At 57.4% G+C, this 14,719-nt stretch overlaps 2 protein-coding genes across 6 annotated transcripts in view; one reads left to right on the top strand and one right to left on the bottom strand.

Moving 5' to 3' along the window:
* PPFIA4 (PTPRF interacting protein alpha 4) overlaps nt 1–9,613 on the top strand; it is a 64,427-nt gene extending 54,814 nt beyond the window's left edge. For 2 of the 5 annotated variants that reach the window (XM_027669163.1, XM_027669166.1), the window contains 9 exons: nt 1,464–1,526; nt 2,734–2,760; nt 3,645–3,827; nt 4,586–4,679; nt 5,283–5,458; nt 5,700–5,768; nt 6,625–6,802; nt 7,963–8,050; nt 8,481–9,613. In XM_027669163.1, the coding sequence (XP_027524964.1) occupies nt 1,464–1,526; nt 2,734–2,760; nt 3,645–3,827; nt 4,586–4,679; nt 5,283–5,458; nt 5,700–5,768; nt 6,625–6,802; nt 7,963–8,021 (849 nt within the window). In that variant the 3' untranslated portion in view covers nt 8,022–8,050; nt 8,481–9,613. Of the gene's footprint in view, nt 1–1,463; nt 1,527–2,733; nt 2,761–3,644; nt 3,828–4,581; nt 4,680–5,282; nt 5,459–5,699; nt 5,769–6,624; nt 6,803–7,962; nt 8,051–8,480 lie in introns of all 5 variants that reach the window. The other 3 variants (XM_027669165.1, XM_027669167.1, XM_027669164.1) reach the window with 2 other exon arrangements.
* Nucleotides 9,614–10,301: 688 nt separating this feature from the next.
* The window catches only part of MYOG (myogenin), a 5,159-nt gene continuing 741 nt past the window's right edge, over nt 10,302–14,719 (bottom strand). The window contains 2 exon segments of the mRNA XM_027669170.1: nt 10,302–10,423; nt 11,604–11,685. Of these exon segments, the coding sequence (XP_027524971.1) occupies nt 10,302–10,423; nt 11,604–11,685 (204 nt within the window).

Genomic DNA, 14,719 nt, shown 5'->3' on the forward strand with positions numbered 1-14,719 from the left:
CCTCACAGACCCCACAACACCCCCTCACAGACCCCACAACACCCCCTGCCCCTCACAGATCCTCCTAGACCCCCACAGCATCCCCTGCCCCTCCTTCCCCTGGGAACCACAGTGACCATCCACAGTCCTGGAGTTCCAGGCGAGCGTGGCCACGGAGGGGGAGATGTTCCCTCCTGGACCAGGTGATGTTCCCTCCTGGACCATCAGCCCAATCTCTGGCACAAAGATCATTTTTGGCCGTCCAGTGGGAAGCCCTTTCCTGCCCCGATGCTCCTCTCCTCGCTTGGGTTGTCAGCAGGAGCTGAGCCCTCCTGCGAGGAGCAGAGCTCAGGGACTGGCTGCCCTGGAGGGATAAAACCCTGTCCAAACAGCCCCAGTCCAAACCTTCACCATTTAGGGGTCACACACACAGGTTTTTCAGTCATTTCAACACGAGCCTTTTCCTGGGACCACATGAAGTTCCTGGGGCAGCCGGAGCAGCTGCAGACCCCAGGTGGGATGGAGGGGTCATGTCTCGTGCTGGTCCCAAACCCCTCGAGGGGTCGGTGGTGCCCCAGTGATGCCAGGACACGTCTGTGGAACAACAGCTGGCAGGAGGAGAGGGCCCGGGCTGCTGTGCCCCGTCAGATGGCTCTGTCGGGTCACGGCTGCCAGGGACAGGCCCAGGGGCTCCAGGAGCATCCCCCCAACATGCAGAGGGAGAGGAAGGGAGATGAAAGAGAGATGAAGGGCTTCTGTTTGCAGTGCCATTGGTGGCGCTGGTGGCAGGGGCTGGACACGAGCCCAGGTGGCCAAGAAGGCCACAGCGGCGGCACCGGGGCTGTGCCAGCAATGGTGTGACCAACAGGACCAGTGATGTCCCCTGTCCTGGCCCTGCTGAGACCACCCCTGGAATCCTGGGGGCAGTCCCAGGCCCCTCCTGACAAGAAAGACATGGAGGGGCTGGAGCGTGTCCAGGGAAGGAAACGGAGCTGGGAAAGGGTCTGGAGCAGCAGGAGAACTCAGGGAGCTGGGGGGGCTCATCCTGGAGAAAAGGATGCTCAGGGGGGACTTTCTGGCTCTGCAACCCCCTGACAGGAGGGGGGAGTCGGGGAGGGTCAGGCTCTGCTCCCAGGGAACAAGGGACAGGAGGAGAGGGAACGGCCTCAAGTTGTGCCAGGGGGAGGTTTAACTTGGATATTGGGGAAAATTGCTTCCTAGAAAGGATGCTCAGGCATGGGAAGGTGCTGCCCAGGGAGGTTTGGAGTCCCCACCCCTGGAAACATTCAAAAAGCAAGCAGATGTGTCACCTGAAGACATGTGAACGTGGTGGTGGTGCTGGGCTGATGGTTGGGACTCAATGATATTAAAGGTCTCTCCCAACATTAATAATTCTGTAATTCCACGATTTGATGACAGTTGTGAACCCTGAGGCCACAGCTCTGTGGTGGTTCCCTCTGACCCCTCTGCTGTTTTCCCTGCAGTCCTCTGGAAACGTCTGGGTCACCCACGAGGAGATGGAGAACATGGCAACCTCCACCAAGACGGTGAGGCTGAGCAGCCCCGAGCTCACCGAGCTCTGGGCGTGTGTTCATGCCCCAAGCCCCAGGAGGGAAAGGGATCTCTGCTGCCTCTCGTGTGCCAGCTCTTGGCCAGCACCCTGCACCTGCTTAGAAACCACCTTTGAACCTTTGATATCCCAACAATTTCTAGAACTGGCTTAAAAACCATCAGACACATTTTTGTTTGTCGAGCCCCCGTGGGTTTGTAGGGCATCCTGTCTGTCAGCTGGGACTTAAAGGCAAAAAGCAAGAGAGATCTCAAGACAGACACATGAGATTGAGTGCCTGCATTGAGATTGAGTTCTGCACCCAGAGAAGCCGCTGCCTCACGCCCCGGTGACCTCAGCACAACCAAATATTGTCCCTGCTGCCTGTCCCTGCTGCTGGCTGACAGCTCGGGGTCCCCCAAAGGGATGTGGCCACGTCCCCAAAAGCTCTGGCTCCTTTAGAGATGTAGCCACGCTCCCCTGTCTGCAACTTAATGACCCTGTGGCTCAGAACAGGGGCAGCATTTTGGATTTGTTGTGTGAATGTTGTTTGTTGCTCCCTGGGTTGGAGTAACCTGGTCTGGTGGAAGTTGTCCCTGCCCAGGACAGGGTGTGGAACGAGATGGGCTTTGAGGTCCTTCCAACCACTCTGGGATTCTGTGATTTTGGCATTTTATTGAAGCTTTTTTCTGCTGTTTGAACAGCACAGACCTGTGACTGGCAGGTGCTTTTTGGGTGGGAGGGCTCTGAGGTGTGACAGGGAGGTGACACTCCCCTGGCAGGTTTTGTGTGGAAAACCAGCCCAGCTTGATAAGGAAGCTACAGAATCATTCAGTTGGGTTGGGCAGCCCCTCTGGGGGGTGGTGACCCAGGAACTGAAGCTGAAGTTTCTCTCTGCATCCATCTCACCTGGGGGGACACGAGAACTCCCCAGTTTCCCAGGGAAGGCGCAGGAGCCCCGGGATCGGTGCTGCCTCCAGCCCAAACCTCCTCCTGTGTCCTCCTTCCCTGGTTAGAGAGGGGGTGACACCTGGGCCTGGTGGGGTTGGTGACAAGGCCGAGGTGGCCCCTGGAGCCACCCCTGTCCCCTCCTGGTGCCGCTGTGCCGGGGGGGTCCCCGCTCAGCACGGGGCAGATCCTGGCGTGGGCCCGGGCACTGACCTGTCCTGTCCTTTCTGTTGACATGCTGCATGTGTCACCCCTAGGACACAGAGGAGGGCAGCTGGGCACAGGTGAGGTCCCCATGTCACCCCTCCTGGGGCGGTGCATGGGGTGGTGGTGGGAGGGGGAGCTGGACATTCCTGGGGGGGAATGTGGGGCTCTGATGTTCCCTCAGTGCCTGTTGGAGCCTGAACCTGCACCCTGGGGCTGCTCCGGAGCCACCTTTCAGGGGCAGGGTGTGCTCCTGGGACCTTGCAGGGTCCTCTTCTGTTCCTGGCAGTGACTTTTCCTGGGATTTGCTCTGTAAGATCCAGACCCTCAGTTAAGAACCCCCACTGGGAGCAGCTTTTCTTTTCACCTATTTTACATTTACTTTTCACCTATTTTACATTTACTTTTCACCTGTTTTGTAGCCCTCAAGTCCATACAGACCATTTTACTGACCCAAAAAGGTGGAAGGAAAGAGCCCAGCTGGGATCCATCCTTTTTGGTTTTGTCCCTCTCAAATTTTTTACTGTTAGTCTCGTGGATTTTATTTCATTTTTGGACCCAGAACCAGTTTGCAGTGAAAGTGAATGGGGGGGGTTCTGCCCAAAACTGACCTTTTTTTTTTGTTGTTTTAAAGCCATAAAATAAAGATTCTTAAAACAGGGGTTCCTAAACATCGGTTGGGAATGCACTGGAACCTATTTCTCAGTTGGTTCAGCTTTCAATGAATGTGAAGCAGCTGCTCACAAAAGTCCAGCTATTCCTTGGGCTGCTGCCTTGTCTCCTCGTGGGACATCAGCAGACACAAGCCATGGCCCACAGGACTGTTCCCTCTGGGTTAAACCCCTCTGGCCTGAGGTTGGGCCTCGGGACAGTGACCTGAGCTGAGCCACCTCCCTTCTCCTGGGATTTTCCAGCTCCACCAGGCCCAGGGTTCTCCCAGACTTCTCCATTTGCTTCTCCACAGACCCTGGCCTACGGGGACATGAACCACGAGTGGATTGGGAACGAGTGGCTGCCCAGCCTGGGGCTCCCCCAGTACCGCAGCTACTTCATGGAGTGTCTGGTGGACGCCCGGATGCTCGACCATCTCACCAAGAAGGACCTCAGGGTGCACCTGAAGATGGTGGACAGCTTCCACCGGTGGGTGCCCCGCTCTGGGAGGGCCCTGGAGTGCCCATGGAGCAGAGCAGGGGGGATCTGAGGGATCCTCCCCTGCCTTGGCTGGCCCTGGGTGGCTCCTCTGGGCTGGACTCACCCTCCTGGGTTAGGATGGCTCTGATGGGAGTTGTTCTCCTTCCTCACACTCCCTGCGGCACAACTGCAGAGGGACTGAGCCTTCTCCTGGCTGTGGAGCAAACCAGGGGCAGGAATTGGGGCTTGTCCCACCTGGAGCCCCCCTGGCAGCGGAGCAGCCCTGGTGGAGGAGCCACTGCTCCCACACCCAGCCCTGTCCTGGGGGTCCCAACCCCCCTGACCACAGGGATGTGTCCATGGGCCTCCACATCCCAACCACTGCTCCAACACCCTGTCCTGGGGTTCCCCCACCCCCCCTGCCCCACAGGGACGAGTCCATGGCCCTGCCATGTCCCTCCCTGCCCCTGGAGCCTGGAGCAGCCCCCCAGGCTGGTTCTCCCCTCCCTCTCCCTCACCCAGCACTGTCATTGTTTGGATCCAGGGGCTCCCAGGCAGCTGGGACAGGGTGGAACCGATGGAGTGGGGAATTGCCATGGAAGGGAGGGACATTCCCCACATTCCAGCTCCGGGTTGTGCCTGTCCCGAGCCATCCCTGACCCTCAGCACCCTTTGGGCACAGGGAGGGCAGGCGGGGAGGGGGTCCCTGCTTGGGTCCTTGTGGTGGCCCTGAACCCCCGGGAAGGGGGTGACACCTCGTGTCCCTGCAGCACCAGCCTCCAGTACGGCATCATGTGCCTCAAGAGGCTCAACTACGACCGCAAGGAGCTCGAGAGGAGGCGAGAGGAGACCCAGCACGAAATCAAAGGTCAGCACCTGCACACCCTGTCCAGGAAAAGGAGGAGGGAAACCTCCCAGAAGATCCCCAGCCATGGTCCCTCTCCTGTCTCCTGTTTTTAACCCATTATTTCTGAGTTCTCCAGAGGAGAACTCCCTTCAGCATGCCCCCAGCACACAGCTGACCCCGATCAGGCACAAGGAGGGGGGAAGGGTGTGAGGGCAGCAAAGACCCAACCTGAGCATCAGATCCCCTCCTACCCATTCCAGATGCTCAACACATGCCCCCAGCTCGCTCAGCCTCCCCTTCCCGGCTGTCCTGAGGTTCCCTGCACATCTGGCTGCTGCTTGGATTACATCTCGTTACTGATAATGCCCCTAATTACACCAGCAGCTGGGGGTTCTTAGGATTAATTTGCACAGTTGTTTTCTGCCTGTTATTCGAGCCTTTGGTTTGGGAAGTTGAAGTGAGCTGCTCCTGGCACTCGAGCTCCCGGCGCTGCCAGCTCGGGAAGGAGAGTCCCAGGGTCAGCCTGGGGCACAGGGAAAAGCCCTCAGGACACCCTCAGGTCCCCTCACAACCACGAGAGCACGGTCTGGGGTGGCCCTGAGACATGCCCTGGCTCCTTTGCAGATGTGCTGGTGTGGACCAATGACCAGGTGATCCACTGGATCCAGTCCATCGGGCTGCGCGAGTACGCCAACAACCTGGTGGAGAGCGGGGTGCACGGGGCCCTGCTGGCCCTGGACGAGAACTTTGACCACAACAGCCTGGCCCTGGTGTTGCAAATCCCCACCCAGAACACACAGGTAGGAGCAGCATCCTTGGGGGTTTTGGAGGAGGGTGGCCAGTGCGGGACACAGCTGTAGGGTGACCCCCCCAGTCCCACCAACTCCAGTCTACCCTTCAGAGCAGAGCTCTCTGCTGGCACAAGGCCTTTTCTGGTATTCTTGGGCTTTTTCTGTCACTCTCAGGCTCTCCTGGGCTGGGATTTTTGGCTGGAAACACATTCCCCTTGGTGGCCAATGCTCATTTTTTGGTTCCTTTCAGGCTCGGCAGGTGCTGGAGAGGGAGTTCAACAACCTGCTGGCCCTGGGCACGGACCGGAGGCTGGATGATGTGAGTGCCAAACCTGCCCCTTGTCTCGTGTTCTTGGGGGAAGGACCTGGGACTGTGGAGGAATGAGAAGCTCAACATGCCCTGGCCACATGTGCTGGGACCCCAAACCCCCCCTGCCCTGGGCTGGTCCCACAGGGATGGTGGGCAGCAGGGAAGGGGGGATCTGCCCCTCTGCCCCCTCGGGTGAGACCCCCCTGCAGAGCTGCCTCCAGCCCTGGGAACAGCAGCAGGAGGAGGTGGAGCTGCTGGAGAGAATCCAGAGGAGGTCACAGGGATGCTCCAAGGGCTTGGAGTGTCTCCTCCATGACCTCACCATCCCCTGGGGTCTTTAGTGGGGCCTGTGTGTTGATGTCTCCAAGGCACCTTTGCAGGCAGACTGGGGAGAAGGAACAGGCAAGCTGGAAAGGACAAAGCCTTGGGATAAATCCCTGGGACCCCGGGGAAGTCTCCTTGCCCTTGGCCCACAGCTTGACCACACGTGACCCTGGGCTGAGCTCAGCTGGTTGGGGCGTGGTGTCCGTGGAGCTCTGCCCGTTGAGTCCTTCACCCCCAAAGCTTCACCAGCTGCAGGATCAGTGTCCTGGGGTTGCGAAGTTCCTCCATCCCAAGGGAGTTGGGCACAGGCATTGAGACCAGCATCCACAGCTGGGATTAGCTGGGTGGGTTGAGCGTGGTGCCCACAGCACCGAGCTCGTGGGTTCCTGTCATTCACTGAAGGGTTGGATTCGATGGTCCCTGTGGGTCCTTCCAGCTCGGGATATTCCATGATTGTTCTACGGGTCGGGGGTCACCCAGGCCGGGCACACCCCCGTGGGGTTGAGGTCCCGTGCCCACGGCCCGCTCTGCTGTCCCTCAGGGCGATGACAAGACGTTCCGCCGGACGCCGTCGTGGCGGAAGCGCTTCCGCCCGCGGGACGTGCACAGCATCAACCTGCTGAGCGGCTCCGCAGAGACCCTCCCCGCCGGCTTCCGCGTCACCAGCCTCGTGCCACTGCCACCCCCCGCTGCCCCACCCAAGAAAATGACCCCGGAAGGTGTGACAACCCCTCCCCCACGGGGTGCTCTGAGTCCCCAGGGGCTCATGGGGAATGGGGGGAATGGGGAGGGGTGGGGAGGGGGAGGGAAAGGGAAAGGGAAAGGGAAAGGACAGGAGAAGAGACAAGACAATAGGGAGAAGGAAAAGGGAAAGGGAAAGGCAGCAGGAGAGGAGAAAGGCTTCCTGCTCCCTCAAGATGCTCAGTCCAGGTGATCTCTGAGCCCCTGGCTGCTGTAAATGCTTTTTCCAGGAGGTTCTTTCACTCCTGTGTTATTTCTTGGTTTCAAACCACATGGACAAGGGAGGGGCTGGACTGAGGGGTGAAATGGGGCCGTGTCACCCTGGGTTTGGCATCCAGACCTGAGCCTGGTGGGGTAGCCCTGGGACTGTCAGGGTGCAGCAGCCCAGCCTTGTCCCTCCTGCCCTTTGGAACCCTCCCCAAAGGGCCTGGATGAACCAGCTCCATTTGCCTGAGGCTGGCAGGACCTGCAGGGACTCTCTGGCTGCTCTGCTGCTGGAGTTGGGTGTTGGTCCTGAGCACACGTGTCCCAGGCTCTGCCCCACCACCACACAGCTCCTTCCTTTCAGGTATCCTGGTCCCTTCCAGAGCTGTAGGGAGGCAGGAGCTCCAGCCTCTGTCCCTTGGGCCAGGCACCCTGGTCCACCTGTCCCATACCATGTGTCACATCCCCAGTGGAGCAGAGCTGGTGTCAGCAGGCTTGGAAATGTGGGAGGGAATGAAAACTGGACAGTTGTGCCTTCACCTCCCAGCTCCAAACCCCAGGCTCAGCTCTCCTCCTGCCTCCAGGTTGCCTCAAATGTCACAGTTTCCCGTCCAGCAGTTTGGGTCAAACTTCTCTTCAACCTTTCCCACTCCATCCCTGGAAGCTGCAATTCCCACCTGGCTGAGGGCAGTGAAGCCTGGGACAGAATCTCACCCAGATACGGGGAGCTGCCCAGAAATAGGGATGGCAAGAGGCCACTTCCCAAATACCCTGGAGCTTTGGGAGCACCAGGACTGGCCAAACACTCCCTTTCCTTTGGCCTTCGACATGTGGCTGCAGGGCACAGACTGCTGAGTGAACGGGGCGATTTTTGGGGGAGCTGAGGGCTGGCTGGAGCAGTCACCCATTGCTTTGCTCTTTGGCTCCCTCCCAGTTGGTGCCTCTGGGTCACCGAGGCTGGAGACCTCCACAGTGCGGACGTACTCGTGCTGAGGGTCAGCGAGACGGGACCCCCGGCCCGGGTAAGTGTGAGGGGAGCGAGGCCTCGCAGCTGGGTGGGCACAGAGCAGAGCAGGAGGCCCAGCCCCAGCCAGGCAGGCTGGCTGCCTGCTCCAAGGTCTGCCTGGCCATGGGGGACTGTGGAGAGCTCAGTGGTGGGGGAGCTCCTGCCTGAGGTTCTCGGGACCCCAAGGGGGTGTGGGAGGGATTCTCTGCATCCCAACCCCGGGCGCTCTGTCCATCCCTGGCTTGCCCAGCTCTGCTGGGGACCCCCAGGGTGCAATTCTAGGTGGGAGGTGAGGGAAGGGTGGTCAAGCACTTTGAGAGGCTCCTGGGATCCCGTTGTACCCGTGGGTTTGTGGTTCTCCTGTACTAGGAGGATCATTGCCCACTCCCACTGGGTCTGTTGGGGTCGAGCCCCTCTCACAGGACCCCTCCCACTCTGTTCCTCAGCACATCCCTGCTCTTGAGTGGCCCCGTGCTGGCTGCCTTTCAGGACAAGAGCCCAGCCTGTGCCTGTCCCTCGGCCCGACCCTCCAGAAGCTGCAGTTTCACTGCTCTGGACCGACCAGGACCTGTCCCTCCTGCTTGTGAACCCGCCGCTCCCCCCGTGGCTCCCACCCCCGGCCTACCCACCCGCCCCTGCCCTCACGGCCCGGGCTGGGGATGTGCTCCAGGGGCCATCCCAGCGTGGGGCCACCCCGTGGGGCCACAGAGCCACCCCAAAGAGCGGGCTGTGACCTTTGGGACCCTTTCTCCTGCCCGGGTCATGGTGCCAATCCCCCTGGGCCGACCCGCCCGAGCCCCGGGCGTGGGGATGCTGCTGCCCACAGGACTCGGAGCCAAGGCAGACTCAGGCTCATGCCGGGCAGGGGCTGCCCCGGGGGCAGTGCCAGGGCCGGTGCTGTGTGTGGGGTGGGGCCGTGGGGGGTGAGGAGGGCGGTGACTGCCCAGGTGCTCATTTTGGTGCTGTGGGGTGCCCCCGGAGCGGGGGAGCCGTGCCTGCCTGACAGGGCTGCGTGGGAAGGGCTGGCACTGCCCGCTCTGGCTCCGTGCCGGGACGGTGCCGGCACCCACGGGAGAGGGAGACCCTCCTTGGGGGCCCGGGGGGATGCACTGGAGCACCCAGAGCCCCCCCGGGGACGTGCCCACCCATTCCCCTCCGGGTGCAGAGGAGATGCTCTCCCCTCCTGCCTCTGGGCTACAGGCGGGGATCAATCCAGGAGACTCTTAACTCTTCCCGTTTCTCCCCCCTGTAGGGTAGGATCTCTTCGTCTCCTCATGCCACGTTTGCCTTGTGTGGCCCCTATTTCTGATGTGATATTTATTGATGGCTGGAATGACCTTATACTTATCATGTGCTGTCTGGAAGTGCAATATCTGAGAGGCTCTACAGTCACGGCGTCTTTTCGGTGTATTATTTGCCTAATACAGTATTAAATATTTTTTTAATTTGAAGAGTCAGTGAGCCCTTTATATCGATGCCCTATTTCTTTCGTCATATTATTGGTACTGCATGGACTCCAAACCCTGGATCGGGTCAGGAAAGGATGTATGTGTGTTCCAATAAACAGGATTTTAAAACAGTGCTGGGCTCGAGCCTTCTTTCTAGAGACCAAATTAAAAATACCATGAATCTTTAGCCCCCTCAGGAGCCTTGGGGTACAGGGCTGAGCCCCAGTTGCTGGGGGTCTCAAACCACTGATTTAAAAGTGGCACAACCAGTTCCCATCCGGGTGACTGCACCAAGGTCCAGCTGGATTTTCTGATATGGAAAAACTCCCACCTGGGAATTGGGGCAGCCTGCACAAAGGGGAACAGCACTAAAGGAAAACCCCAAGCAGTCCAAACAAGAATGCCTTTATTAAAAAAAAAAAAATCCAAATAAGTTAGCAAAAATAATAATTAAAAAAACCAAACCCCTAAATGGCAACTGCACACAGCGCTGAGTAGAAAAGGCGGGGCAGGCTCCGGGTCGGAGAGAGCCCTTGGTCAAGGAGCATCTGGGAAAAAACACCAGCAAAGCGAACCCAGCACACACATTGGCCCCCAAAACCCCCAAACTGGGGAGCAGAGCAGAGCCCGACGCCAAGGACTGGGCACTGCCAACATCCCACCTCTCCCCGGCCTCGTTCCCGGCCGGGTCGGGCGGGAGCGTTCCGAGGGGAGCGGGGAGGAGGCGAGCGGTTCCAGCGCTGCCGGAGGGGTGACTGTGATTCCCGGCGGCCGGACCCTTCCAGCGCCTCTCTCCCGGCCCCGGGAGTCCGTGCCGGCTCAGTTCTGGCCCCGCTCCTCCCGGAAGGTCGCGGCCGCGCCGTCCCCGGCGATGCTCTCCACGAGCGAGGACAGCGAGGGCAGATCGCGCTCCTCCGCCGCCTCCTCAGCCAGGAGGGGATCTGTGGGAGCAACGGGGGGGTGACACCGCTGGGGACAGGCACCCCGAGCTGGGGGAGAGCTCCCGGCTCCGCGGGGGACGGGGTTTAGTGGTGGTGCAGGTTGACGATCCTAAAGGTCTTCTCCGACCTGAATTTGCTGCTTCTGTTCCACAATTCTATGACCTTGTGGTCCCTCCCGTGGCCGGAGTGGGACCTGCTCCCAGCTCCCACCCTGAGGAAGGATGAGATAGCAACAAGGGGCGACATTTTTTGACAGTTTTTAGGGGTTTTCCTCTAGAGGAAAAAACCAGATTTAAGTTTCTGCCTTCTGGGGAAAATAAGGGGGGGTTTGGGTGGGGGGGGGGGAGGGTGTGTGTGGAAATAACTGTAATCATGGAAAAATGATCAGCAGCTGCAGAAGGGGAGTGGGGAGGGAAGGGGAGCCTGGGGCAGAGATGCTCAGAGATCCTCAGCAACAGTCACAGACCCTCAGCAACACTCACAGATCCTCAGCAGTGCTCAGAGATCCTCAACAACGCTCAGAGATCCTGAGGAATGCTCTGAGATCCTCAGCAACATTCAGAGATCCTCAGCAAGGCTCCGAGATCCTCGGGAATGCTCCGAGATCCCCAGGAATGGTCTGAGATCCTCAGGGATGCTCAGCACCACAGCCCTTTCTGGGATGGAGCTGCCTCTGCTCACCCTCATCCTCTTCCCCAGCCCTTTTTTTGGGAGGGATCCATCTATGATTGTCTTCATCCCTCTCCCTTCCCCCCCCACCTGCCCTTTCTGGGATGGAGAAGACTCTGAGGATCCTCATTCCCCTCTGTTTCCCCAGCTCTTTAAGGGAGGGATCGAGGGATGCCCAGGGATGAGCCTTGCTGGGGGTGAAGCCACCAGGACCCCGGGCTGCTGCAGTGCAGCTTCTAGGCTCCCAAAATTTGGTGTCTCGGTGAAATCAGGGCTTGGAGAAGCCTGAATTTGCTGAGAATTGAGCCAAGGAGGTGCTGGAGGATTTCTGAGCTCCCCCCTCTGCAGCAGTGGGGTGGGAGAGAAGGACAAGGCCCCTTCCCTCCTTTGCTCCTCTGTCTGGGGGGGGTTGGCTCAGTGTTGTGTTGGGGTGTCCCCCACTGTCCCCACTCCCTCCAGAGCACAGGGAGGCTGTGGGGTGGCACAGCCAGTTGAGGAGGACCTTCTTTACCTGCAGGGTTGGTGCCAAACTCCAGCTGGGTGCTCCACTCGGGGCTGCAGGACGAGCGGCCAGATCCGCACTCGCTGGTCGCCTGAGAGGGGTTGAGATGCCAACCATGGGTGTCACCTCCTCCAGCCCCAACAGCCGCCCCAAAACCACCCCAGGCTGCCCAGCCAGCTCAACAACACACCCCTGTGGAGGTGAGAACATCCCTCCACACCTGCAGAGCAGCCGGAGGAGCCAACAGTGCTCGTGACCCCCGGGATCCATCGGGGCTGGAAAACCTCCTTTTTGGGCCCTGGGCACAGAGAAACGGGGCCACCTGCTCACTGTGGGTCAAAAGGTGTCTCTTTACCCAGAGAAAGGGCTGGAGATGCACAAACGGCCTTGGGCAAAACAGCTTTTTGCTGAAAATCGCCTTGTCAGGCCCACAAAAAGGGATGTCCTCAGGCCACCCCACGGGGGGCCCTGGAAAAGAGCTTTTGGCAGTTTGATTTGTGGGCTTGGGGCTTGGTGGTTGTTTCTCAGAAAAGAGCTGACAGCCTGAGAAATGGGAGTTCAGAATGAACTTGTTTTGGAGTGTGTCTTTATGCAGGAGTGGATGCCAGCTCAGGTAAAACCCAAAATGGGATTTCTGGGAGCAACCCCAAGGGCCCAGTTCTTCATAGCGGCCCCAGAAATGGCACTTTGGGTCCACGAGCTCATGGCAGCACAGGATAATTAATTAACACTTGCCTTTATTTCCCACTCAAGCAGAAAATTCTTACATATATGATTTTTTCCCCAAAAAAATATTGGTTTTTGCATCCCCTGGGAGAAGGGGCAGCTCAGGACAGAAAGTGACACAGTTTTGGGCACCTTTGCAGGGACAGCCACCAAACCCCCCCAAACCCAAGTGGACCTTGGGAAGTGGAAATTGGATTCTGGCATCCAAGTGGATACTGAGAAGTCCTGAGAATGTGGAAGAGGATGGGGCCTAAAAACTTTTCCAGTCCTTTATTCAGCATTAAATGTTGGGTTACTGGTTCCTGCTGCTTTGGCCCTTAAATCCCTGAGTGTGAAGCAGGTGAATCTCTGGGAATCCCTGTCTTATAAAGTCCCTCTGTCTCTATATCATCCATCTCTATATCTCTCTTTGTCTGTATCTACACATACATCTATATATCTCTATTTTATCTATGACATTTATACCCATATCTATGTTATCTATATACAAATTATCTATATCTATCCATAATTTATCTCTATATTTATCTCTCTATATATCTATATATATCCATAACATTTATATGCATTTGTTACATATCTCTGTCATCTATATCAATATTTATGTCACCTATATATATCATATACATATATTTATATCATCTGTCTACAGATCTGTATCTCTGATCTCTACCTGTGTCATCTGTGCCTATAGCCCTCCATACCTTCCCATTTCCAAAGGCTCAGAGTGCACACCCAGCCCTCCCCCAGGAACCAGAGGGCAGCTGAAAATATCCCTCAAAGCGTTATTTTATTTTATTTACATTTTATGCTTCGATTTTTGCGGTTTATGTTTTTACTTAATTTTTATTTCTATATTTATTTTTTATGTTATGGATTTAACTATTTCACTCGGTGCTATTTTAATTTAGTTTGGTTTAGTTTACTTTAGTGTTACTCCTTTCATTTTTGCCTGTGTGATCCCTCCCAGGCCCAGGCACGTGTCACTCACAAAGCAGTGGCCCCATTGTCCCTATAGAGAACAACCCCACAGAGAACAACCCCTAGAGCAATGTCCCCATAGACAATCAGTCCCCTATGGCATCACCCCATAGGGCATTGTCCCTATAGAGAACAACCCCATAGAGAATCACTCCCCTATGGTATCACCATCACAGGGTATTGTCCCCATACAGCATAACCCTCACAGAGGGTCACCCCCATAGAACATCACCCCCATAGAGCAAATGTCCCCACAGAGCATCACTCCCCTATAGCAGTGTCACCCTGAAATGGCATCACCCCCATAAAGCACCATCCTATAGAGCATCAACCCCACAGTGTCACCCCCACAGGGCATCGTCCCCATAGAGCAATGTCCCCATAGAGCATCATTCCCCTACAGCATCACCCCCACACAGTGTCACCCCGAACAGAATCACCCCCACAGAGCATTGTCACCCTGAATGGCATCCCCCACATCAGGCATCACCCCCATAGAGGGTCATCCCTAAATGATGTCACCCCATAGAGCATCGTCCCACAGAGCACTACTCCCCAGAGAGAGTCACCCCCATAGGGCATCACCCCCAGAGCATTGTCACCCCCATAGTGTAACCCCCATAGGGCATAACTTCCCAAGGGCACTGTCCCCATAGAGTATCAATCCCATATGGCATCACCCATGTAGAGTGTCACCCCCAAACAGTATCATCCCCATCAGGCATCACCTCCTTTGGGCAGATCCCCCATAGAACATCACCCCACAGAGCATTGTCACCCCCATAGAGTGTCACCCCCATAGGGTACAACCTATATCCCCCATAGAACATCACTCCCATAGAGCATCACCCCATGGGGCATCACCCCATAGGGCATCACCCCCACAGGGCAGTACCTGCACAGAGCATCACCCCCATCCGTGAGGCATCACCCCCATCCAGCAAAACCCCATGAGGCATCACCCCATTGGGAAGTACCCCCATAGACCATCACCCCCATCCATCACCACCCCGTGGGCCATCACTTCATCCAGCAAAACCCCATGAGGCATCACCTCCATTGGGCAGCACCCTTATAGACCACCACCCCACAGGGCATCACCCCATAGATCATCACCCCCACAGGGCAGTACCTCTATAGACCATCACCCCCATGGGGCATCACCCCATAGATCCCCACTGTGCAGTACCTCTATAGACCATCACCCCATAGATCATCACCCCATAGATCATCACCCCCATTGGGCAGTACCTCTATAGACCATCACCCCATAGATCATCACCCCATAGATCATCACCCCCACTGGGCAGTACCTCTATAGACCATCACCCCACAGGGCATCACCCCATAGATCCCCACTGGGCAGTGCCACTATAGACCATCACCCCATAGATCATCACCCCATAGATCATCACCTC

This window comes from Corapipo altera, unplaced genomic scaffold, assembly GCF_003945725.1.
Source record: "Corapipo altera isolate COAL_440 unplaced genomic scaffold, ASM394572v1 300, whole genome shotgun sequence".
Taxonomy (NCBI): domain Eukaryota; kingdom Metazoa; phylum Chordata; class Aves; order Passeriformes; family Pipridae; genus Corapipo; species Corapipo altera.